This window comes from Thamnophis elegans, chromosome 7, assembly GCF_009769535.1.
Source record: "Thamnophis elegans isolate rThaEle1 chromosome 7, rThaEle1.pri, whole genome shotgun sequence".
NCBI classification, from domain to species: domain Eukaryota; kingdom Metazoa; phylum Chordata; class Lepidosauria; order Squamata; family Colubridae; genus Thamnophis; species Thamnophis elegans.
The window spans coordinates 83,877,701-83,904,430 of NC_045547.1; the positions used below are offsets into that span (position 1 = coordinate 83,877,701).

General features: G+C 43.5%; 1 protein-coding gene across 1 annotated transcript in view; it reads left to right on the top strand.

Annotated features, from left to right (window-relative positions):
- The first annotated feature begins 54 nt into the window (after positions 1 to 54).
- Positions 55 to 26,730, top strand: part of MCM10 (minichromosome maintenance 10 replication initiation factor) — a 32,880-nt gene continuing 6,204 nt past the window's right edge. Inside the window, exons 1-15 of the mRNA XM_032221503.1 lie at positions 55 to 115; positions 1,153 to 1,208; positions 2,563 to 2,880; positions 4,479 to 4,583; positions 6,993 to 7,130; positions 8,641 to 8,812; positions 10,695 to 10,860; positions 11,896 to 12,063; positions 13,726 to 13,842; positions 16,423 to 16,622; positions 18,137 to 18,237; positions 19,036 to 19,140; positions 20,424 to 20,541; positions 23,908 to 24,136; positions 25,387 to 25,525. Coding sequence (XP_032077394.1) covers positions 1,202 to 1,208; positions 2,563 to 2,880; positions 4,479 to 4,583; positions 6,993 to 7,130; positions 8,641 to 8,812; positions 10,695 to 10,860; positions 11,896 to 12,063; positions 13,726 to 13,842; positions 16,423 to 16,622; positions 18,137 to 18,237; positions 19,036 to 19,140; positions 20,424 to 20,541; positions 23,908 to 24,136; positions 25,387 to 25,525 — 2,083 coding nt within the window. The 5' untranslated portion in view covers positions 55 to 115; positions 1,153 to 1,201. The remainder of the gene's footprint in view (positions 116 to 1,152; positions 1,209 to 2,562; positions 2,881 to 4,478; positions 4,584 to 6,992; positions 7,131 to 8,640; positions 8,813 to 10,694; positions 10,861 to 11,895; positions 12,064 to 13,725; positions 13,843 to 16,422; positions 16,623 to 18,136; positions 18,238 to 19,035; positions 19,141 to 20,423; positions 20,542 to 23,907; positions 24,137 to 25,386; positions 25,526 to 26,730) is intronic.

Sequence of the window (26,730 nt, forward strand, 5' to 3'; positions counted from 1 at the left end):
GTTTAACGCCCGGAATTGCGTGCAGAGGCGCCGGGGGGCGGGTCGGAATTGAAACTTTTGGCGGGTTTTGAGCGCTGTTTCTTCTGGGGCGGAAGGGAAAAAAGTTGCAATCCAGGTAAGAAAGTCGCAGCTCCGCCAAAACAGCGAGGAACAGGCTGCAAAAAAGGGAATTGCAGCCAATGCATTGGGGGGGGGGGGGAAGAGAGGTTTGGAGGGCAGGGCAATTACATTTGCAAGGATTTTGCAAGGCGGTTACATTTGCAAACAATTACATTCGCAAGGATTTTGCACGCCTTCGGGAAGTTGCAATTGCAAAAGTGGGTTTTTTTTTTTTTTTGCAACTTCCCTGGGTTGGAGGGGAGCGGGGGGGGGGGCAATCTGAGCCTTTGCCCCTAAACAAAGTGTAAAAAAAAAAAATTGAGTTTCCATCCGAGGAATGGGAGTTGTGCAAGGAAAGGGGGTGGGGGGGGGAATGTCAAATTTAAATTTAAAATCTCATTATTGGGGTTGATTTTCAAGCAAGGGTGGAGATGCTCTTTTAAGCTTATTGCAATGATTCTCAATCTTAACCTTAAAGATGGAGGGGGATTTCAATTCCCAGAAGTCTCCCCCCCCTCCCCATCTTCTGCCACCTGCATTTTTCATCTCCTCATTCTCTCTAGATTTAGTTACACACCAAGAATTTATTCATTTGTTTGATAAATTTACATGTCAGCCCATCTCACTATCCAAAATATCCATCTTACACGGCATAAAAGCAGAAAATCTAAAAAATATTTAATTGTCTGTTGTCTTGTTAAGTATCTGTTAATTATCAATTATGCCTTGTTAATTAATTAATTGTTCCCATTTGACCTCGCCTGAAATTCTTCAAGACTGCATGGGGGGGGGGGGAACCCTACAACCTCTGTGGCAATTTTCAATTCCTTGAATTGTTTATATATTGCAGTTTAAAATAAAGGTTCGCCGAAGCTTAACTCCCAGCTCTTTGGACTTAAAATTCTCCTCCTTCCCTATTTCAAAACGCTCAGTTTTTTACCTGGTTTCGCAGCAGCTTCGCATATATTTCTATGCTCTTCTTCCTCACCTGTTTACTTTTTATGAGAGTCCACAAAAGGTTATACTTATTAGTTTTTCCTGTTGCTTTTATAGTCCCGGAAAACAAGAATTCTTCTAAATCTTTCCTGATCTTGCTGAAAGAATGGACGGTGAGTACTGAATTCTGGTGTTTTTAAAAAAATTATCATATCCCTTTTAGCACAGCAGGATTCTGCAGGATGCCTTGGGCTTAGTTATCCACTGTAGCTGAAATTGCTCATATAATATCTATCTATCAATTCACTATCTATCTATCATCTATCTATCTATCATCTATCATCTATCTATCTAATCTATATCTATATCTATCTATGCTATGTTCCAGCATAACATGTTCCTTGGTGCTGTCTGAGCTTGGTGGTTTTCTTGCAGACATTTCATTACCAAACTAGGTAACATCATCAGGGCCCCCATGGAAACTCAGCAGATGGATAAATTATGAGCAATTTCAGGTACAATGGATAACTTCCCCAATCCTGCAGAATCCTGTACAGTGGTTCCTTTAATCATACTTCTGGGTATATTTCTTACGTTAATCGTTCCAATCCTAACCTGCATTAACAGAGGGATACAATCGAGATCAAGTGAGGTGCTAATACCACTTTATAAAGCCCTAGTAAGACCACACCTAGAGTCCTGCATCCAGTTTTGGTCCCCACACTATAAAAAAGATGTTGAGACTCTAGAAAGAGTGCAGAGAAGAGCAACCAGGATGATGAGGGGACTGGAGGCTAAAACATCCGATGAACGGTTGCAGGAACTGGGCCTGGCTAGTCTAGAGAAGAGAAGGACCAGGGGAGACAGGAGAGCAGTCTTCCAGTATTTGAGGGGCTGCCACAGAGAGGAGGGGGTCAAGCTATTTAGCAAAGGCTAGACAAGGAACAATAGATGGAAACTGATCCAGAAGAGATTCAACCTGGAAATAAGAATAAATTTTCTGACAGTGAGAACAATCAACCTATGGAACAGAAGTTGTGGGAGCTTCATCCCTGGAGGCTTTCAAGAAGAGACTGGACTGCCATGGGTCAGAAATGGTGTAGGATCCCCTGCTGTGGGGGGGGGGAGAGGAAAGGTATTGGACTAGATCAGTGGTTCCCAAACTTGGCAACTTTAAGACTTGTGGACTTCAACTCCCAGAATTCTGGGAGTTGAAGTCCACAAGTCTTAAAGTTGCCAAGTTTGGGAACCACTGGACTAGATGACCTACAAGGCCCCTCCCAGCTCTGTTAATCTGTTAAATCTGTTCCAGGACAGCTTTAAATTGAGCTGCCATCCCTCAGTTGATATCTACAGCAGATTGGCATTGCTTTTGAGCAGTACGGGAAAACAGGAAACTTTCTCTCTAGGGATCTAACTACATGTTGCATTATATTTATGTTTCCCTTGGTTTAAATAGCTGGAGGGGGAAGTGTTTGTAAAGGCTGTGAATCACTCCTAACTGGGCCGTTATCCATTTTCTTCCAGGCGAGGATGCTTTAGACCTCTTATCTTCCCTCTTGGAGGAGAATGAAGCAGAAGAAGATCCTTCAGAGGAGGAAAGAGCAGCTGACCATCATCAGGATGAGTATGATTTACTCTTCGAGGCAGAAGCTGACGGGTCTTACACCGAGGAGGTGGGAGAGGAAGAGGAGGGCTCCACTGCCAGCCAGGAAAACTTTGCTGAGCTGTTTGGGGATGTGAGCGACCTATTGGAGGAAGAGAAGAAAGAAGGAAGCGTCCAGGAGACATCGCGTCCCGTAGTTCCTGATCGAGTGGAAGAACCCTCCAAAGAAGATCTTCAAGGTCTCCTGAAACCTTCTTACATTTCTGATGGTTAAAAGTTCTCTAAACTGGAGGGTTTGTCTCAAAAATCTTTAACGTGTTGTGGCCTGGCCCCTTCCAGCAGCAGGCTCAGAGGAGGGGGAAGAGGTGTGGGGATCAGGGCCAGCACCAGGGCAACCTGGGAGTTCCGAGGGGGAAAGAGGGAATGTAGCTGGCAGGGAGAGAGAGAGATGGAGCCTGGGCCGTCCGTCAGATGGAGAGTCAACAGCCCCCAAGTCTGGAGGTGGCTGATGAGGAAGAGGAGGAACAGCTGGGCCCAGTGACTGATGCACAGAAGGCAGAGGAGAGGAGAACAGTGGAAATCTATGGGCCGGTCCTCGGGACGGAAGAGCCACGGTGCTAGCGAAGCCCTGTCCTAACTCTGGAGATAAACAGAAGGGGGCAGAGATGAATAGCTGTGGCAGAGGAGAGGAGAGCAGTGGAAATCTATGGGCCGGTCCTCGGGACGGAAGAGCCACCACTGCTAGGGAAGCCCCACTCTAACTTTGGGGGATAAAAGGCAGGGGACAGAAATGAATAGATGTGGCAGACAACTATTCATCTTTCGGCCAACGGGACTTGTTAGCCTGCAGTGAGAGAGAAACTTTTATGCTGGGGCTGCCAGCACTCCTAATTAAATGAATAATTGGTTTAAAGTTGCGCCCCTTCCTGGATTCGGGATGCTCTGTGCACAGTCACTCACGCCCTCGTCCTTTCTCGCCTGGACTACTGTAATGCTCTCTACACGGGGCTGCCCTTGAAGAGCACCCGGAAGCTTCAACTGGTCCAGAATGCGGCTGCGCGGGTCGTCATGTGGGCTCCCAGGTACTCCCATGTTACACCCCTTTTAGGCGGCCTGCATTGGTTGCCGGTTGTCTTCAGGGTGCGATTCAAGGTACTAATTATGACCTTCAAAGCGCTCCATGGCTTAGGCCCAGGGTACCTGCGGGACCACCTACTCCCACCGGTAGCCTCCCACTGTCCAGTGCGATCCCACAGAGTTGGCCTCCTCAGGGTGCTGTCGGCCAGACAGTGTCGGCTAGCGACCCCCAGGGGGAGAGCCTTCTCTGTGGGAGCCCCTTCCCTCTGGAATGACCTGCCCCCCGGAGCTTCGTATAATCCCCGACCTCCGGTCCTTCTGACGCGCCCTAAAAAGTTTGCTTTTCCCAGCAAGCCGGCCTGGCCTGAACAAAACAAAATTATTGATTACTTTTAATTTTAATTCTTTTTAAAAAATTGTCATTATCAATTTTAATTGGGTTTGGGTTATCCTATTTAATTTCTTCTTAACTTTTGTATTATGTGTTTCTTTTAATGTTGTACGCCGCCCTGAGTCCTTGGGAGGAGGGTGGCATATAAATCGAATAAACCTAAATACAGAGGTTTTGTTGTGTTTTTGGAGCTGGGTCTTAACATCACAGTTTAAAGAAACGGAGCCAAAACTGCAGACTCAAAACAGTTCAGATGTATCCTGGCGTATTAAATATTGGTTTATCATGCGGCTGTGTCCCGAATTTTTAATTTACCTAACCTTGGACTTCCAATGAGATTTGTCTATCTGTCTTCTTTTCGCCTCCCAGACGAGTTGAGAAAATTGCAAGAACAGATGAAAAAATTGCAGGAGCAGTTGGGAAGGACGGCGATAGGAAATCCAGCTGATTCTGATCCCTGCAAGAAAACATCCGGTAATTGCATTTTTTCCCTTTTCGACCGGTCTGCTTTCCATCATGCAAGCTTGTATTTTATCCCATGGATGTTGTTTACAACCCCAAGCAATTTGCCAAGATTATACAAGCACTAACATCCAACAGAATAGCTAAAATGCTAGCAATATATTTGACGTCGTGTATAAATTTCAGCTTGGACGCGGTGGCTCAGCTGAGCTTGTCGATCAGAAAGGTTGGCAGTTTGAATCCCCAGCGCCGTGTAACGGAGTGAGCTCCCGTGAGTTGTCCCAGCTTCTCCCAACTTAGCAGTTCAAAAGCACGTAAAAAATGCAAGTAGAAAAATAGGAACCACCTTTGGTGGGAAGGGAACAGCGTTCTGTGTGCCTTCGGTGTTGAGTCATGCCAGCCACATGACCACAGAGACGTCTTCGGACAGCGCTGGCTCTTCGGCTTTGAAATGGAGATGAGCACCGCCCCCTAGAGTCGGGAACGAGTAGCACATATGTGCGAGGGGAGCCATTACCTTTACCTTACCTTATAAATTTCAGATTCAATACAGGTGATCACATTTTGGGTGCTTACAACTGGCCTGTACTTACAACTGCTTGGAGTATCTCACCATCACACCAGAAACTGTTGTTTACTTCTAGTCTCTGGCAAAAAAAAACGCCCATTGCAAACAATAGATTTGCCTAACAACCACAATGTTCTCTTTGCAACCCCCATTTTTGCTTAATGACTGCCATAAGTAAGATCATAAAATCTGGAGGGGTCCCATGAGTGGTTATCTAAACAACCGAGAAAACTTTCGACTGTAATTCCAGGCTCAATTACGGTCGGAAGTCAAGGAATACCACCGATAACATTTGTGCAAACAATGTGATGATTAGAATCAGAATGAGGAAACGAGGAGAAGTCATTTCTACAATAGTCACACTCAGCAGAGCATAATAAATGTTCTTGCTTCAAATTCTGCATAAAAAGGAGTCATGTAATAGATCAGAGAGAGAGAGAAAGGTGGCATACTGTTAGGTGTACTATTCATTGATTCATCAACCACTTAAATTAATTTGTTTTGATTGATGGTGCAATTCCCGAGACTGGATAATTACACTTGAACTTTTCATTTTCTGAATCTGTTTCCAGTCTTTGCCAGAGGCGGGATCTCGTGTGGTATTAAAGCAAAACGAAGGCATAATGTAGGCATCAAAATCTGAAATACGAGTGAGCTTAAAGTATCAAAGAGAGGGATTAAATATTTTACCCTATGCAGGTGCTCCTCGACTTATGACCACAATTGAGTCCAACATTTCTGTCGCTAAGTCAGACATTTGTTAACTAAGTTTTGACCCATTTTAAGACCTTCTTTGCCACAGTTGTTAAGCGAATCCCTGCAGTTGATAAGTTAGACGGTGTTTCTCAACCTTGACAACTTGAAGTCCACAGGACTTCAAGTTGCCAAGGTTGAGAAACACTGAGTTAGCAACACTTGTCGTTAAGCGAATCGGGCTTCCCCGTTGACTCTGCTGTTCAAAAGGTCATAAAAGGAGATTGCGTGACCCCTGGGATGCTACAAATCATCGTAAATACGAATCAGTTGCCAAGCGTCTGAATTCAGATCAGGTGACTGTGGAGAGGCTGCAACAGTCGTAAGTGTGAAAAACATCTCACTTTTTTTCAGTGCCGTTGTAACTTTGAACCGTCACTAAACAAAACTGTTGTAAATGGAGGACTTCCTGTACAGTCGTACCTTGGTGCTCAACTGCTTTGAAAATCATCCAGTTCGGTACTCGTTGAATTTTGATGCAAAAATTTGGTCCCAGTACTCATTGTTTGTTTAGTACTCAGTGCACAAACTAGAACTTTTTAGTGTCAGCTGCTGTGTGACTCTTATTCCTTGTGGGGAAAATTTGTTTGGTACTCATCATTTTTGGTACTCATCCTGCCTTCCGGAATCGATTAACAATGAGTACCAGAGTACCAATAGGGATGCGGTGGCTCAGTGGCTAAGACGCTGAGCTTGTCGATCAGAAAGATCGGCAGTTAGGCGGTTCGAATCCCTAGCGCCGCATAACGGAGTGAGCTCCCGTTACTTGTCCCAGCTTCTGCCAGCCTAGCAGTTTGAAAAATTCAAGTAGAAAAATAGGGACCACCTTTGGTGGGAAGGGAACAGCGTTCCTTGCGCCTTTGGCATTGAGTCATGGCAGCCACATGACCATGGAGACGTCTTCGGACAGCGCTGGCTCTTCGGCTTTGAAACAGAGATGGTCACCGCCCCCTAGAGTTGGGAACGACTATCACATATGTGGGAAGGGAACCTTTGTCTTTACCTTACCAGAGTACCTCTGTAAATACGTTGAGGCTGTTTGTGATATATTCTAGCTGAAAGCATAACTCCTTAATAAATTCTTTGATTCCTTTGATCAGGTAAATCAACGGCTTGTGTCATTAAGGAAAGGACTCCTTCCAAGGCTCAAACGTGCCCATCTTTTTCAGCCCAGCTGACCAGTCCTGCTTTACCACTGCCAAAAAGCCAGTTCCAGAAGTCGAAATCTATGATTGCAGGTATATTAGCCATTCCTTCTGCTTGATTTCTGGGCTCTAAAAGAACGGTTGCAGGAATCGGGTATGTTTAGTTTGATCAAAAGAAGGACCAGGGGTGACATGATAGCAGAGTTCCAGTATTTGAGGGGCTGCCCCAAAGAAGAGGGAGTCAAACTATTCTCCAAAGCACCCGAGGGCAGGACAAGAAGCAACAGATGGAAACTAATCAAATAGAGAAGCAACTTAGAACTAAGGAGAAACTTCCTGACAGTGAGAACAATTAATCAGTGGAACAACTTGCCTCCAGAAATTCTGGGGGCTCCATCACTGGAGGCTTTTAAGAAGAGACTGGACAGACACTTGTCTTGAAACAGTAGAGGGTCTCCTGCCTGAGCAGGGGGGTGGACTAGAAGACCTCTAAGGTCCCTTTCCAACTCTTGTTATTCTGCTACAAAATCTGCTTTCATATCTTTGAAAGAGTGAAGATGTGTTTTTTAAGGCAGTGCCTTCACGGCTTGGGAGTTGATATAATAAATTGCAAATAGGCTGGTGCAGATTATATTCTGCATCTGGAATGTTAAGACGTCGTCATAAATGAGACTTTGGAAAAGGACACATGCTTTTTTTCAGCATGGTCTCTCTGTTGCAGAAAAGAGGAAAGTAAATCAGAATGATTTATTCATGCGCGAAAAAAATACTTATCTCTGTTTTGGGATTGTCAGCACCTTTTGTTATTTAAAAAAAAAAACATTTCTCTGGGAGGGAAAAATACACTTGCAGGCAGAATTGATGGTGGCTGATATGCAATTTTATTCCTCTGGGAAAAATTAGTTACTTATTATTAAACAGAGAAGTTGTGGCCCACCAATGGCCAGCAGAGCTGGCAGGAGATCCGGACAGTGAGGAGGTTGGGGAGTAACATGGGAGAGTCCTGGAGTTTGGGGAAGGCTCGGATGAGGGCTCTGTGTCGGAGGCAAAGAGGGGGGATAGGGCCGTCTGACAGTTATCAAGCTGCCTTCGGAGTCAGACATCAGTGGGGCAGAAGAACAGCTGGAGCCTGTTCCCAGTGTGCGCATGCTCAGAGTTGCCAGATGAAGGGAACAGCTAAAGAATGGGATCAACTTGGGAGTAAAGTCACAGGTGGACGGTGAATGGCCCCTCCCAGAGAAGATAAAAGAAGAGCAAAAGGGGAGTGGAGTTTGCAGGAGACAATCAGTTCATTCCTGCATTCTTGCCAAGTATTGTGGCGTCTGAAAGATACTGGCCTGGCCTGACAAAGATCGGTAATTGTGAACCATCTTGAAAGACTGTGGGAGATGTAAGACTTTGCAGGAGAGGAATTCCCTGTCAATTAAATAAAAGGGGTTTATCGGGACGAGGACTCAGCTATGTGCCTCCGGAGGAAACCTAAATCAGAACAGAAGTTTGAGAAAAAGCTTAACATTTTTAAGTCTTTTCCTCCATATTGGCTTTTTTTTTTTTCCAGTTTTCTTCTGAGATAATGGTGTCTTCTTTGTCTTCTGTTTCTTAGTGAATAAGGACCACACTTCAAAAGCTTCGTCTAGTCTGCTCTCTCAACCACTTAAATCCGTGGTTGGAAACAGACCCACTGCCGACTCCAGTAAGAAAATTCCAATAATTAAAAATGCCGACGTCAAAAATCAAAACGTTTCCATGGAAATCTACTCTGGGTTGAAATTAAGGTTAGCAAATTTATCTGGAATAACTTAATTATTATTATTTTTAAATGGTATGTGGACCACATGGTTAGTTATATACATTTCTTGCTAAGGATAATTCTGCCATTGACACCAAGGGCATCATTTTATTCTGCATGCATAACATGTAGTCCTCGGCTTAGGACCACAATTGAGCCCCAAATCCCTGTTGCTAAGCGAGCTAGTTGTGAGGTGAATTCCGCCCCGTTTTACGACCTTTCTTGCCACAGTCATTAAGTGAGTGCTGCCGCTGTTTAAGTTAGTAACCTGGTTGTTAAGTGAATCCGGCTTCCCCGTTGACTTTGCTTGTCGACACATTGCGACCGTCATAAATATGAGTCGGTTGCCAAGCGTCTGAATTTTGGATATCTGATTATTATGGGGATGCTGTAACCGTTGTTAAGTATAAAAAATGATCCTGACTCAGTATTTTTCAGTGCCATTTTAACTTGGAAACAAATGGTTGTAAATCTGTTTGTTCTGCTTGGCTTTCAGCCACCGAGGTCTTGGTGTCTTGCTATTAAAGTACATTCCAGTTAAGCTTGTCTCGGCATTCGTTACTGGACGGAAGAGGGGGTCAGAACCGATACACAATACTTAATATGGGAATTGTTGTATCAGGGGTTAAAAAAAAGAGGTAGAAAGTAACAATTGGGGAAAACATTATTATGTACACTGCTACAAAATACAATATATTATAACTACAATGTACTGTGTTTTCCTGAAAATAAGACAGGGTCTTATTTGACACGCCCCACCCCCGAAATAAGTGCTTATTTTCAGGGAGGTCTTATTATTTTTGAGGTGCAGGAGGCGGGCGAGTGTGGTCACCTCATGGCTGCTTCTGTGTGGCAATATTTTCGGGGAGTGCTTATTTTAGCACATGCACTCAAAAGCCCGATTGGGCTTATTATCCGGGGAGGCCTTATTTTCGGGAAAATGGGGTATTTGTAAGTTTAGAAGTTGAAAGATTACGATCATGTATGCCTGAACAGTATTATTATTATTGTTATTTAGTATTTTGTGTAAAGAAAATTGACCCAGACTATATACTGTTCACCAAGCACTCATATATGTTGAAGAAAAAAAAAAACAAATAAAGTTATATCTATATAAAAAAGAAGCCCAATTTGATAGGCAAGACTTTTTAGCCGGAGTATTTTTTTTTTTAATGTTTTTTTTATTTTCCATTTCATTTTTGTACAGTCACATATATACTGTGCATAACCGGGGCCATATAACATTAAACAATAAACACAGCCATTCCTCTTGTCAACAATACCCCCCAAAATAGAAACCCAATGTACCTCTTCGACCCTCCATACACCCTTTCTTACGCCCCCCTCCAACTTTCCATCTTCCCTCCATCATTCCCCTCTACTCTACTTCCCCTCCCCCTCTACCACTCCTCTCTCCCAATACACTCCCTCCCTTCCTTCTCCCCCTCCCTCCCATCCTCTCTCCCACCCTCTCTACCCCTCTTTCTTCTATCCCTCTACTCCTCCCTTCGGTGTATTTCTACTATCTGTTAATATATTCAGCTTGTCCTATTTTTACACTGGAATTAAAGAGCAACAGTATACAGGTGCCGTCACGTTACTTTAAAATCTAACACATACTATGTATCCCCCCCTCCCCCCTAACACCCCACCTCCCTTCCCCCCCCCCCCCCGACTTCCCAGAGCCCGTAAACGGTATAGATTTTTAACAAACACAGTCTAAAATATATTAAGACATTAAGCCGGAGTATTTTTGATAAATGTTGGAAACTCCTTTCTACCTCTTGTCGCTCGGCCTCCAGGTTGGGTCGAGCGATGGACGGTTCAGGCGTCCCTCCCTTTCATGGGGATTTCTGATTTCTTTGCAGAAAACCCCGTGTCTCTTCGGCCGAGATGGAAAGGAAAATGTCCGGGCGGAAGCTGATTAGGCTGTCTCAAGTACAAGACAAACTCCGATCGGCCAATCTTGAAGAAATGGATTGGGTCACCTTTGGCGTCATCATAAAGAAAAAGACTCATCAAAGCGCCAACAATGTAAGTAAGGGCTTGAATGTTAGCTTGGGTATCTTCGGCCATCGGTTGACCATTTCCATCCCTGGCTGGACAGAGATCAAAGCCATACAGTCCTATGAATTTTGCCCTTGTCATATTTAGTTGTGGCCTGTTGACCGGCGGCTCCTCCAGCACCCAAATCGGAGGAGGAGGCTTGGTGGGAATCAAGGTCAGCATCAAGGCAACCTTGAGGGGGAAGAGGGGATGGAGCTGGCAGAGAGAGAGAGAGAAACAGAGGCAGAGCCTGGGCTGTCCGTCAGCCCTCAGATGGAGAGTCAACAGCCCCCAGGTCTGTAGCTGGCTGTTGAGGAAGAGGAGGAACAGCTGGGTCCAGTGCCTGACACGCAGATGTGCAAAAGGCAGAGGAGAGGAGAGCAATGGAAATCTATGGGCCGGTCCTCGGGACAAAAGAGCCACAGCTGCTAGCAAAGGCCCACCCTAGCTCTGGGAATAGAAGGCAGGGGGCGGAGATAGCAATAGCAGTTAGACTTATATACCGCTTCATAGGGCTTTCAGCCCTCTCTAAGCGGTTTACAGAGTCAGCATATTGCCCCCAACAACAATCCGGGTCCTCATTTCACCCACCTCGGAAGGATGGAAGGCTGAGTCAACCCTGAGCCGGTGAGATTTGAACTGCAGAACTGCAGCTTAGCAGTCAGCTGAAGTAGCCTGCAGTGCTGCATTTAACCACTGCGCCACCTCGCCTCTGATGAATAAGTGTAGCAATAACTTAGCAATAGCAATAGCACTTAGACTTATATACCGCTTCATAGTGTTTTTACGGCCCTCTCTAAGCGGCTTACAGAGTCAGCCTCTTGCCCCCAACAATCGGGGTCCTCGTTTTACCGACCTCAGAAAGACCGAAGGCTGAGTCAACCTTGAGCTGACCAGGATCGAACTCCTGACAGCGGGCAGAGTTCAGCCTGCAATACTGCATTCTCACCACTGCGCCACCAATTAAGCCGACGGTTGTAAATAAATAAATAGGAAGACGCTTGTTCTCCGTGTTTCCTGCAGGGTAAAACGTTCAGCATCTGGCACCTGAATGACCTGCGTGACTTCAGCAGGTCCGTTGCCCTCTTCCTCTTCGGGGACGTTCACAAGGAACACTGGAAGACAGACCAAGGCACTGCTGTGGGCCTCCTCAACGCTAACCAGATGAAGCCCAAGGAAGGATCAGAGGAGGTATGGAGAAGGTTGGGGCTGGAGGCCTCTAGGTCTTTACCTCAACAAACACCTCGTGACTCTTTTGGGTAATGTAAGGTTTGGGTGGTAGAAGAAAAGGAGAAATCTGTGCGAGCTTCTCCTGGGTTTTTGAGTGTTTCTTGACTCGGGAACCAGTCCTGAAGTGACGTAGGAGAACTGTCTCTCCTGTCGGCTATCATCCTTGAAGGTCCCTGGGCTGAAGGCCAGAAGAAAGTTCTCTGAACAGTGTTGAGGAGCAGCTGGGCTGTCTCCTTAGAAGAAGACCTCCTTGAGAAGGTCCTTCCTTGAAGGTCCCTGGGCTGAAGGCCAGAAGAAAGTTCTCTGAACAGTGTTGAGGAGCAGCTGGGCTGTCTCCTTAGAAGAAGACCTCCTTGAGAAGGTCCTTCCTTGAAGGTCCCTGGGCTGAAGGCCAGAAGAAAGTTCTCTGAACAGTGTTGAGGAGCAGCTGGGCTGTCTCCTTAGAAGAGGACCTCCTTGAGAAGGTCCTTCCTTGAAGGTCCCTGGGCTGAAGGCCAGAAGAAAGTTCTCTGAACAGTGTTGAGGAGCAGCTGGGCTGTCTCCTTAGAAGAAGACCTCCTTGAGAAGGTCCTTCCTTGAAGGTCCCTGGGCTGAAGGCCAGAAGAAAGTTCTCTGAACAGTGTTGAGGAGCAGCTGGGCTGTCTCCTTAGAAGAGGACCTCCTTGAGAAGGTCCTTCCACTCGCAAACTTTTCCGTGCACAGAACAGATAGTTTTGGGTGATCCGGACACAATCTTGAGTGTTTTGAGTTATCCGCAGAAAGAAAACAAAAGTTGAATGAAGGGAAATCCACGTGTTCCAGGATAACATTGCGGGATCCACTCAGGGTCGGGGGTTTTGTCTTCCAAGTTTTTGGACTTCTGGAGGTCATCTTTATGCAACTTCTCTCTAGCGGAGTGTTTGCTGCTCTTTGTGTGGTATTTGTATGGCTTTTGTTGTTGTTGGGAATTGGGGTGTTGATGGTTGACTATTGTTGGCTGTTGTTTCTTTGTGTTGCCAAGCCCACACCTTCTAAGTACTTGATAAGCTGGTAGTAAATCAGCATTTCTCTTGACTGATGGGGGCCTGTTTCCCAGCCTTCAATTATTTCCCTGGCTGTTTATGTCCCTGCCCGTCCAACAATCTTAGTTAGCTGCAAAATTGAATGTGTGTCCTTGTTCGCTGCACTCTGCTAGAGAGAAGTTAGGCTCCATTTCAAATACAAAACCTCTGGGGGTCCCGGTGACCGACCCAGATCAGATCCTGCAAAACAAAGCTGGTTTGTTCCAGATAAACCTTGAAACACAGTTGTTCTTGGGCCACTGAGTGTGGAAGAAGCGAAGAGTAGGAGAAACATCACTTTAAGGAGCAGCAGTTTCAGTACTGCTGAAAATGAGTCCAGAATAATTTTAGAGGAATTAAATCTTCCTCGTCGGGCAGCCACGAGGCCTTTGGTGTGGGAAAAATCACAGCTCCTTTTCCCAAGAAACTGAGCCACGATATTCGCCTTCCTCCTGCCACGAAAATGTGGTTAAAACGGCTGAGACAATATTTGCTTGGTTAGGGCCTTTCCTCTATCACGGTGTTGGATATAGATTGGTTCAGCTTCCTGAAAGCCAAAACTTTCCCCCCTCGTTCTTCTCAGGTGTGTCTCTCCGTCGATCACCCCCAAAAGATCCTGATTTTGGGGGAAGCCATGGACTTGGGGACTTGTAAAGCGAGGAAGAAAAATGGGGAGCCTTGCACGCAGATCGTTAATCAGGTAAAAAGGGTGTTTGGGGGGCTCCAGGTTTTCATACAGGTCGATACTACCTACAAATTACAGTGGGGGGGGGGGGCGTGAATCATGAAAACGTTTAAAGGCAAATGATCCCCCTCAATGGATGGCCAAGAACTCTCTCTCGGCTACGAATTTCCTTCATAAAAATAACACAGGGACTCCTCGGTTTAACGACCACAAATTGAGCCCAACCTTTCTGTTATTAAGCGTTCTGGCCTAGGCTTCCTGGGTCAGTAAAAATCACATGTTTAGTCCCCAAAAACTGCTTTTTATTTCAAAGGCCCTGAATTGTGTTCATTCCCAGCCCGTAATGAGTCCCAAACAGTTTGTGAAGAGTCTGGCAGAAGTCTGCCAAAGTCTTTCGGGATAAGTCTGATAAGCACCCCCCTTTATCTCCCTTGAAACGCTGCCAAAGACCTAATTGGCAATTAGCTTTGCAAGGCCACACGGAGCACAGAGTCAAAACAGCTTTGTTCTGCCAACTCTCCATTCTTGATTTTATCACATCTTTTCTGTATTCTTGTTTCGTCTGTTGGGCCTTCAGTAGATTTTTGTTCTTTACTTCGATTAATAGATGTTCTTGACTTTCTTTTAAATAATCAGCCAGTGCATGTTTTTCTTCTTCAACTGTTTGTTTCACTTGTAATAATCCTCTGCCACCTGATTTTCGGGGCAGGTACAGTCTATCAGTATCACCACGTGGATGTAAACTGTAGTGCATTGTCATTAGTTTCCTGGTTTTTCGGTCCAAAATGTCCAAATCAGCTTGTGTCCAGTTAACTATACCAGCCGTGTATCTTATAACTGGTATTTCCCAGGTATTTATGGCCTTGATTGTATTTCCACCATTCAATTTAGATTTCAAAATTTTCCTAACTCTGTTGGTGTACTCTCGCCTGACAATAGTTTTTACTTCTCCATGCTTGATGTTATCCAACTGCAGAATACCTAAGTATTTGTAGGCTTCATTTTCTTTGCATTTAATTAATTGGCCATTGGGCATTTCAATTCCCTCACATGCAGTGATTTTGCCCTTTTTTATGGATACAGTGGCGCATTTTTCCGTGCCAAACTGCACTGAAATATCGGTGCTGAATACTCGGACTGTGTTTGTCAATGATTGGATTTCTATTTCTGACTTTCCATAGAGTTTCAAATCATCCATATATAGTAAATGCGAAATTTTTTCAGCTTCTTTGGCTGTTTGGTAGCCTAATTTCATTTTTTTTAAGATTACTGATAGTGGGATCATTGCGATGATGAAGAGAAGAGGTGAAAGTGAATCACCCTGGAAAATTCCTCGCTTGATATTAACCATTCCGTAGATCTCATTCCCTACTGCCAACTCAGTTCTCCATTGTTTCATTGCCTTTTCAGTAAAGGATGTAATATTTTTGCTAATGCCAGTTGTTTCTAAGCATTTTATGATCCAACTATGTGGCAGTGAGTCAAATGCCTTTTTGTAATCAATCCAGACCATATTCAAGTTCGTTTTTCTGTTCTTACAATTTTCTAATATCATTTTATCAATTAGGAGCTGATCTTTTGTGCCCCTGCTCCTTCTTTTGTTGCCTTTTTGCTCTACTGGCAAGATGTTGTTTGTTTCCAAATAATCCATCATGTTATCTGCAATAATGCCTGTGAGTAATTTGAAGGTTGTTGGCAAGCATGTTATTGGTCTGTAGTTTTCAGGTGTTGTTCCTTTAGTTGCATCTTTCTGAATCAAGTATGTTTTTCCCGTTGTCAACCATTCATCAATTTGGCCCTTTTGTAAAATTTCATTCAGTTGCCTGGCCAATATTGCATGTAAACTGATCAGATATTTGAGCCAGAAACCATGTAATTGGTCCTTTCCAGGTGATGTCCAATTCTTTACCTTTTTAACTCGATTTTTGACCATCTCAGTTGTTATTTCTAATACTTGCATTTGTTTGTTGCCAATGCTTTTCTCAAAGTCATGTATCCACTTTGCTTCCTTGTTGTAGTCCTTTGCATTTTCCCACAATTCTTTCCAGAATTCAACTGTGGCCTGTTTTTCTGGTTTTTCACTTTTGGTGTCACCATTCACATTAAGACTTTGATAAAAACGCCGTTGGTCTGATCGAAATTGCTGATTTTGTTTATATTGGATGATTCGTGCCTCATATCTTTCAATTTTTCTAGCTGTTGCTGTTATCTGCTGTTTTACAATCTCTACAGCTTCATTGATGTTTCTTGTATCCAATCTATATCTTCTGATTAGCCGATCTATGATTTTGTTGTTTTTAAGCCGTTGCTCATGCATGTTCTTTAAGTTACTAGCATCTGCCCTTAATTTTTTGATTTTTTGTTCTAAACGGATTTTCCACTTTGGCTTTGATGCTTTTTCTGTTGTGTGACTAGGTACTTTAATTTTAATGCCTAGTTCATTAGTGACTATTACAGCTGCGCTGTACATTAACTGGTTTGTTTCCAAGATGGATCCCGGTTCAATTGTTGAAAACACTGCATTAACCATTTTCATTATTATTATTATTATTCAGCATCTCAGTTTCACGGACTCATTGGTGTCTCCTGTTGCAGAGCGAGTGTGAATATTGTCAGTATCACATACAATCCGAGTATCGGAAACGGAGCTCGAAGAGGGCCGACCTGCAGTCCACTTTCTCCACCACCCGGGCACCGAAACGGACAGCCAAACGCAACCTGGGCTTGAAAGAGAAGCTGTGCCAAGACGGTTTTTACTACGGAGGGGTTTCCTCGGCGGCTTACGCTGCTTCTGTGTAAGAAAATGTCTCTGCGTTGCTTTTGGGGGCATCTGACCTGATTCCCTGGAGTTCGCTTGTCCCGATCTTGGTTTAATTAGATTTGATTAGATTAAACAGAGTTGGAAGGGGCCTTGGGGGTCTTCTAGTCCAACCCCCTGCTCAGGCAGGAGACCAGATACCACATCAGACAAATGGTTGTCCAGTCTCTTCTTAAAAACCTCCAGTGTTGGAGCACCCACAACCTCTGGTGGCAAGGAGTTCCACTGGTTAATTGTTTTCACTGTCAGGAAATTTCTCCTTAGATCTAAGTTGCTTCTCTCCTTGATTAGTTTCCACCCGTTGCTTCTAGTCCTGCCTTCAGGTGCTTTGGAGAATAGCTTGACTCCCTCTTCCTTGTGGGAGTCTTTCAAGTACTAAAAGACAGCTATCATGTCAGAATACAAAATAACCTCATTGGAAGGGACCTTGGAGGTCTTCTAGTCCAGCCCCTTTCTGAAGCAGGAGACCCTTTACCATTTCAGACAAATGGTTATCCAATCTCTTCTTGAAAGCCTTCAGTGATGGAAGCACCCTGATTAATAGTAGTAGTAGTAGTAGTAGTAGTAGTAGTAGTAGTAGTAGTAGTAATCAATGAAATTTGTGACACATCATTAAATGTTTACTTGACTGAGTTTCATGCTTAATGAATCAAAGAAATAATAATAATAATTTTGAAAATAATACAATATAAATTAATTATAAATGAATAATATGCATGAATAAATAGATAAACTCCATTTGCAGCTAGCAGGGATTCCCTTCAAGGTGCAGTTCCACTAAATTGATTGTTCTCCCTGTCAGGAAACTTATCTATAATAATATAATAATAACCCTCAACTTCCAGACAGGAGACGTTCCACTGATTGATTGTTCTCACTGTCAGGAAATTTATCTATAATAATAATATAATAATAATAATCTGAATAGAGCTGTAAGGGACCTTGGAGGTCCTCTAGTCCAGCCCCTTCCTCAAGCAGGAGACCCTTTACCATTTCAGGCAAATGGTTGTCCAATCTCTTCTTGAAAGCCTCCACTGATGGAGGACCCACAACTTCTGGAGGGAAGTCATTCCATTGATTAATGTTCTTGTTAATCAGGAAATTTCTCCTTAGTTCTAATTTGCTTCTCTCCTTGATGAGTTTCCACCCATTGCTTCTTGTCCTGCCCTCAGGTGCTTTGGAGAATAGCTTGACTCCCTCTTCTTTGGGGCAACCCCTGAGATATTGGAAGACTGCTATCATGTCTCCCCTGGTCCTCCTTTCCATTAGACGAAGCATGAGAAGAAGGTCCAGGGGTGACCCTAGAGCAGAGTTCCAATATCTCAGGGGCCGCCATAAAGTTTAGATTACCTGGAGGGAAACTAATCAAGGAGAGAACCAACGTAGAACTTTCCTCTTCGTAAAATCGGAACTCATGGCAACGTTTTACACAGACCAGTGTGGCTTTTGATTTCCAGCCCTCGAGTTGTGTTCTTGTGTTCTCCCCTTCAGGGCCGCAGCCGCCGTTCCCAAAAAGAAAATCCAGACAACTTTGACGAATCTGGTTGTGAGAGGAGTCGATGCCATCTTGCAAGAAACCAAAGAGAAATTGGGTAAACTTCTCTTCTGTTTTCGGAAGCATCTCATCTCAGATAGGCCCGGTTCTTTCGGCCTCCTTCTTTGGCCTTCAGGGTAGTCCTCAACTTACGGCCACAAACGTTCCATGACTAAGCGAGGCAGTTGTTAAGGGAGCCTTTTACAACCTTCCTTGCCAACGTTGTTAAGTGAATCTGGCATCCCTATAGGCCAGTGGTTCCCAAACTTGGCAACTTTAAGACTTGTGGACTTCAACTCAAGCTGGCTGGAGAATTCTGGGAGTTGAAGTCCACAAGTCTTAAAGTTGCCAAGTTTGGGAACCATTGCTATAGCAATAGCAATAGCAGTAGACTTATATACTGCTTCATAGGGCTTTCAGCCCTCTCTAAGCGGTTTACAGAGAGTCAGCATATTGCCCCCAACAATCTGGGTCCTCATTTTACCCACCTCGGAAGGATGGAAGGCTGAGTCAACCCTGAGCCGGTGAGATTTGAACCGCTGAACTGCTGATCTAGCAGTAGCCTGCAGTGCTGCATTTAACCACTGCGCCACCTTGGCTCTAGGCTATAGGCTTATCCAAAGGTCGCAGGAGGGCATCACGTGACCCAGGGACGCTGCAACCGACATCAGTACATGCCAGTTGCCAAGTGTTTGCGTTTGGGCCACGGAGATGCTGCAACGTATGAAATAAGGGGCACAAATCTGGTTTTACGGTGCGGTTGCAACTTCGGGCAGTCACTAAATGAAGCGTCGTAAGTCGAGGACTACCTGAAAGTTGAAGAGCTCCCTCCGTCTCACCTGGGGTTCCGTTTCAGGTCTGGGAAAGCCTCACTGCTCGGAAGAATTCAAGGAGCTCCTGGCGATGCCCTCGTGCGGAGCGCGGAACCTCCAGAAACACTTCGCCCGAGGAGGGGCAGGAGGTACGTCGGAAAGGACCACGGGGGGGGGGGGGGGGGGATGCTGGTTTGGGGCTTGAGAAGAGCCGTCAGGTCGATGGGGATTCTTGGTCACCCAAGTCCTGGTTGTCCCAAAGGGGCTTTTCTCCAAAGGTCCCTGTCCTTTCATGGTTTCCTTTGAAGGCATTTCACTTCTCCTCCAAGCAGAAGGTTCTGGTTCTGGTTCTTCTCCTCCTCCCCTTTGTATTTCTTGTATTTTTCTTCCTTTCTTCTCCTCCTTCTTCTGCTTCCTCCTCCTCCTCCTTCTCCTTTTGGTATTTCTTGTATTTTTCTTCCTTTTTATCCTTCTCCTCCTCCTTCCTACTCTTTGTATTTCTTGTATTTTTCTTCCTTTCTCCTTCTCTTCTTCTCCTGCTTCCTTCTCCTCCTTCCTCCTCCTCCTCCTCTTGGTATTTCTTGTATTTTTCTTCCTTTTTTTCTTTCTTTTCTTCTCCTGCTTCCTCCTGCTTCCTCTCCTCCTTCTCTTGGTATTTCTTATATTTTTCTTCCTTTTTGATTTCTTCTTCTCCTTCCTCCTCCTCCTCTTTGCATTGAATTTTTCTTCCTTTCTGCTTTCTCCCCTTCTTCCTCCCCTCCTTCCCCTCCTGAATCTTCTTGGATGAGAAACAAAATGTCTTCAAGGAAAATCAAAGACCAGTTGACTTTTGCAAAAGTGGCTTTCAGATGTCACACCTTCAGTTTTCTCTCTCCCTCTCTTCTTTCTTTCTCTCTCCCTTCCTTTCTTTCGCTCTCCCTTTCTCTCTCCCTCTCTTTCTTTCTTTCTCTCTACCGTTCTTGCTTTCCTTCTCTCTCCCTTTTTCTTTCCCTTTCTTTCTCTCTACCTTCCTTCCTTTCCTTCTCTCTCCCTCTCCTCTTTCTTTATCTCTCTCTCCCCCTCTTCTTTCTCTCCCCCCTTCCTTCCTTTCTTTCTCTCCTTTCTTTCTTTCCCTTTCCTTCTCTCTCCCTTTCTCCATCTCTTCTTTCTCTCTCCCTTCCTTCCTTTCTCTCTCTCCCTTTCTCTCTCCCTCTCTTCTTTCTTTCTCTCCTCCTTTCTTTCTCTCTCCTTTCTTTCTTTCCCTTTCTTTCTCTCTCCCTTCCTTTCCTTCTCTCTCCCTTTCTCTCTCCCTCTCTTCTTTCTTTCTCTCCCTTCCTTTCTTTCTCTCTCCCTTTCTCTTTCCTTTCTTTCTTTCCCTTTCTTTCTCCCTTCCTTTCTTTCCTTCTCTCTCCCTTTCTCCCTCTCTCTCTTTCCTTCCTTCCTTCCTTTTCAGGATCTACAGGGAAACCCACCCCAGGTATCCAATCCATCTCTCCTTCAGCTCTGCTGAAGCTACAGAAACAGCAAATGTTGGCGGCCAGGAAGCGAAGATCTGATGAAATCCAGAGGAGGTAACAACACCTTTCTGGTTTTTTTCCTGTCGAAAAACATGGCTTGATGCTCCTATTATTTTGTAGTCCTCGACTTACAACCATTCGTTTAATGACTGTTCCCTGTTACCGAAAAAAGTGACTTTATATGGCTGCGTTCGCGTGATCAGAATTCAGGCAACTGGCATGTACTTGTGATGGCCGCAAGGTCACGTGATCCCCATTTGTGACCTTCCCCGCCATTACAGATTCACTTAACGACGGAATGATTCCTTTGACAACCGCAGTGGTGGATAGCCATGGGAAGGTATCAAGCTGGAGACGTTTAAACAGTTGTGAACAAACTGTGTGAAATTTTAGGCAACCTCATTTTTTGGGAGATAATAACTATCTCTGATGGAGCAAAATAATAATAATAATAATAATCACATTTGGACAATATATGCCGTTCTCCCTGAGGTGATAATAAAACGTTTTTTTTTTCTGTGCCAGAATGGTCTGGCTCAGCATTCCAGGGCCATTGTTGTTTTCTCCAGAACGAGAAGTTGTGGCGCATTCCAGAAAGAGAACACCGTATTCCGGAACGTGCCGGAATGTTCTTTCGCAGGCTCTGTAGACACAGCTACGGCGATTACTGAACAATTTCCCTCAGCCATTGTTTCCACAGGGGAAACAAAACGATGATTCTGACGTAGATTTAAAATGTTTTGTTTTCTCTCCGGCTCGTTCGGGTCAAAGTCATTTCATCAGGCCCAGCGCTCCATCGATTCGCGTGTTTTATGTGGGGTTGTTGTTGCTGCTGTTTTTTTGAGGAAAGATCTGCTGGTTTTTCATCTCTAATTCGTTTCTGAATGGATTTTGCAGTTTTTGCCATCGCTTCAGCTGATCTTCCTGATAAACAGACAAATATTGGACATTGGTCCACTTCCTTTGCATTGATTTATCATGTGGAGTTTGCTTAGAAAATTACACCATGTGGGAAGCTTCCAGAATCTTCTATCAAACAAACTTGTTGTCTTTTTTATTATTTTTTTTTTTTTAATTATGTACAGGCAATTCTCGTCTTACGACCAGAATAGATCCTGCTGTCATGGTCGTAAGCCGCGACGAACATAAAATGTGTCACACGTGAAATTTTACAATCCCGATTTTGCAATCTTTTTTTTCCTTTTGCAGCGGTTGTTAAGTGAACGCCATGGCCGTTAAGCGAACCAATAGTATATAAGTGCTGGTTTTCAGCAAAACTAGCATAAAATGCGGCCGCGTGACTGGTGGCGGGGTGGGGGGGAATGTTGCAAACAGGCATCTGGGCGACCCTGATTGCTAAGTGACCCAAGTTTGGTCATGTGACAACCCCCCAGGGGGGAGGCGACCATCGGATCTTTGAATCCGAGTGGTAAGTAGCCTCCGCACAGGTCCGTCATAACTTTGAAACAGTCGCTAAGGTACCAATCATAAGTCAAGGACTCCCTGCATAGAAAACTCTTGATGATGGAAGAAAACAGCTGGCTGGGTGTCATATTTTCGTTTTGTTAAAATAATTTGCCAAAAAAAAAAAAAGACAATAAGAAATTCATTGAAGCAGAAAATAAATAGAATAGAATATTGGAATATAGAATAGGAATAGAATAGAATATGGGAAAATAGAATAGAATAAATATTGGACTATAGAATAGGAATAAAATATAGGAAAATAGAATAGAATACAATAGAATATGGGAGAATGGAATAGAAAATAGAATAGAATAAATATTGGACTATAGAATAGGAATAAAATATAGGAAAATAGCATAGAATACAATAGAACATGGGAGAATGGAATAGAAAATAGAATAAATATTGGACTATAGAATAGGAATAAAATATAGGAAAATAGAATAGAATACAATAGAATATGGGAGAATGGAATAGAAAATAGAATAGAATAAATATTGGACTATAGAATAGGAATAAAATATAGGAAAATAGAATAGAATACAATAGAACATGGGAGAATGGAATAGAAAATAGAATAAATATTGGACTATAGAATAGGAATAAAATATAGGAAAATAGAATACAATAGAATATGGGAGAATAGAAAATAGAATAGAATAAATATTGGAATATAGAATAGAATAGGAATAAAATATAGGAACATAGAATAGAATACAATATAATATGGGAGAATGGAATAGAAAATAGAATAGAATAAATATTGGACTATAGAATAGGAATAAAATATAGGAAAATAGAATACAATAGAATATGGGAGAATAGAAAATAGAATAGAATAAATATTGGAATATAGAATAGAATAGGAATAAAATATAGGAAAATAGAATAGAATACAATAGAATATGGGAGAATGGAATAGAAAATAGAATAGAATAAATATTGGACTATAGAATAGGAATAAAATATAGGAAAATAGAATAGAATACAATAGAACATGGGAGAATGGAATAGAAAATAGAATAAATATTGGACTATAGAATAGGAATAAAATATAGGAAAATAGAATACAATAGAATATGGGAGAATAGAAAATAGAATAGAATAAATATTGGAATATAGAATAGAATAGGAATAAAATATAGGAACATAGAATAGAATACAATATAATATGGGAGAATAGAATGGAAAATAGAATAGAATAAATATTGGAATATAGAATAGAATAGGAATAAAATATAGGAAAATAGAATAGAATAAATATTGGAACATAAAATAAGAATAAAATATAGGAAAATAGAATAGAATACATTAGAATATGGGAGAATAGAACAGAATAGAGAATAGAATAGAATAAATATTGGAATATAGAATAGGAATAAAATATAGGAGAATAGAATACAATAGAATATGGGAGAATAGAAATAGAACAGAACAAGGCAATACTTTATTTGGCCAAGTGTGATTAGACACACAAGGAATTTTGTCTCCAGGGCTGAAGCTCTCAGTATATGCAAGCAACAAGTGATAAATCATGTTCATAGTCGTCATAAAAACACATTCATCATAAATCATAAGATAGAACGCTTAGCAATAGGCATAGGATGCTGAGTAAGCAATCAACATAAATCGTACTAGGAAACTAAATAAATCAATATAAACCGTAAGAATACTAGCAACTGAGTTGCATTCGTGAGAAGATAAGGAAAGATGGGAAGGACAATAGCAACACAGACTTACTAGGTAGATTGATGGTGGGAATTAGTTGTTCGGCAGAGTGACGGCCTGGGGGAAAAAACCGTAAAGGTCTGATCCAGGATTTGGGAATTGTCATCATCAAACCTCCATCCCTTCCCGGGAAATGCTAAAAACAGCCGTTGGAGCTGATACTTCCTGGCATTTTATCTCTCCTTCACCCAAAACTAGAATTCTGATTTTCACCCTTCGTTGCAGATTTCTTCAGGACCCTGTGGTTAAAAAGACCCCAGTCTCGCCCACTTCTGTGGGGCAGGCTGTGCTGCAGTCGCCAACGCCAGCGTCTGAGTTTCCTAAAGCTGCACGGCTGTCCAGCCCCCAGACCCCCAGACTTGGTTCGGGTCTCTCTAAAGGGGACGACGTTCTCTTCTTTGACGATTGCCCCCCTCCGGCCCCCAAACTGAGCCGCTCGGCAGAAGCCAAAAAGGTAACGGGGACCCACGGCTCGTAATTCCTTATGTCCAAAAAGGCAGGATATAAAATGAAACAGTTTCTTTGTGTGCGTGTGTGTGTGTGTGTGTGTGTGTATCCCAAGCCTCCTCCCATGAACGTCGCTGCAATTTGAAATGCTAGATTTTCCCCCTTACCAGAGGGAGCCCCCTTGTGGAGTACTGTGAATCTGTTTACCATGGCAACTCCACAGCACCGTACAGTAGAAGCCATTTTAAGGCACAACAGGCTGTATCTTAACAGAACACACACCCCGAGGGGTGTTAGGGGTGTCTTACTCCCCCCCCCCCCCCCCCCAGTACCTTTTTCCCAGAGAGTAAATCATCTGTGTACCAAGTTTGGAAATTGCTCGAGGCGTTCCAGAGTTATGCTGGAAAACACACAAACGCACACAGTCATTTTTATATATATAAATACATGTCTTTATTAAAAGTTTCAAAAACAGTCATTAAAATGCAACCTAGCATAAAGGAGAAATGGAGGAGGGGAATAACAGAACAGGCTACCAATGGCGACCAAATAATCCATCAAATATAAAACAAAAGTGACCTCCAACTTATTTTAAGTAGAGAAGGAGAAATACCATAAAACAATTTTTTTTAATTTAAATAATATTTAAACTGTCTTAAAATCGTAAATAGCCTTTAAAAAAATCAATAATTGTATTCCTTTCTTGATTGTAATTATTTACAGTGAAGGAGGAATCGGTTTATATATGGTCCTTTTTAAGATCTTGATTTCCCAGCATTGCCTGCTAAAACATTTTTTTAGCCACTTTAATAAACTTTCTGCCAATTCTCCAAACCATGAAATTGGCTTGCTTGTTGGTTTCAGTGACTTATTATTATGTAAGAATTGGGGTTCCTTCTAGAATTCCCCCAAAATTTCCTACTTGAAACACAGATGGAGAATTGGATGCTAAATGGCACAAGCCTCTCCCCCCACCCCCACCCCATTTTTCTTTTGTTCAGAGGAGGGAAATGTAAGATACATGGCACACCTTGGGCAATTTTAATATCTTGTTGTATAACGTACGATTTCACATTTTTAACTTGTGGGGAACGAATGTGTGAGCACTGGACGTGTGTCACTTTTTAGAAATTATGGTTTCTGAAAGGCTGGGTTTCATCGGGTGTTCGGGGTGCAACTTCCTGTTGTCGTGCTGGCTTTTCGTCTGAGATTTAATTCAAGTGGTTGGCTATGTTTCTCTCTAATGCTTTCTCTTAGATGGCAGCGATACAGAAATTGCGCGCCAAAGGCCACATCATTTCCAAAGTAGATCCCAACAGCGTCAAACGGAAACGATCGGATGTTGATGTCCCAGGGATTTCCGAAAGAGTGGAAAAAAATATCACGGAAGTAGAAGGTGCGGGAAACTCTAGATTCGATGACAGTCATCCAAGAGTTACTTTTGTTTTGCCTGTTTACAGGTGGTCCTCGGCTTACGGCCACCACTGAGCCCAAACTTTCTGGTGGCTAAATGAGGCATTTGTTAAGAGAGCCTTGCCCCGTTTTTACGACCTTTCTCGCCGCAGTCATCAAGTGAATCACTTAGCATTGAGTAGTGGGTAAGTTAATAGCATGGTCATTAAGTGAAGCTGGCTTCCCCGTTGACTTGTCAGAAGGTCGCCAAAGGGGACTGCGTGACGCTGTGACCGTCGTAAAAGTGAGTCAGTTGCCGAACGTCTGAATTTTGATCACGGGGCTGCTGTAACGGTTGTGTGAAAAACAACCACATGTCCCTTTTTTCACGTCAAGCAGTCACTAAATGAACTTTCGTTAAGTCAAGGACTCCTTGAATTTATTTATTTAATTCCTACGCCACCGTCATTATTTCTATAAATCTCTCAAGGTCGCCTGACTTTCGACAAGCAAAGTCAAATGGGGAAGCCAGATTCACTTAACAACTGCCTCAAGAAAAGTTGTAAAATGGGATGAAATTCATTCAAAACTTGTCTCGCTCAGCAACAGGAATTTGGGGGTGAGTTGTGGTCATAAGTCAAGGACTGCCCCCCGTGGGTTCAAAGTTGCGTTCCTCCTCTTTGGAACGTCATTGTTTTTTCTGATTTTATCCGCGTAGCCTTGTGAGTTGGGCTGGTTTTGTAAACTTCAAAGGGATACGCTTGAACCCCACACAAACCTAGGTACACCCATGTTACACCTATCCTCCGCGAGCTGCACCATCGGCTTCCCATCGGTCTCCGAACGTGCTTCAAGGTGCTGGTCGTTACCTTTAAAGCCCTACATGGCTGAGGACCTGGATACCTACGGGACCGCCTCCTGCCACATACCTCCCAACGGCCGATAAGATCTCACAGGTTGGGCCTCCTCCGGGTACCGTCGACCGGGCAATGCTGGTTGGCGACTACTCGGGGGGAGGTCTTTCTCTGTAGCTGCTCCGGCCCTGTGGAATGATCTCCCTGCAGAGATCCGGACCCTTCCCACTCTCTCGGCCTTCCGTAAGGCCACTAAAACCTGGCTGTTCCGGCAGGCCTGGGGCTGTTGACCCCAAAATACGGTCCAGCCCCATTTAGAACGGAGTGCATGGTGTGTTTTTTAAATCTATCTTTT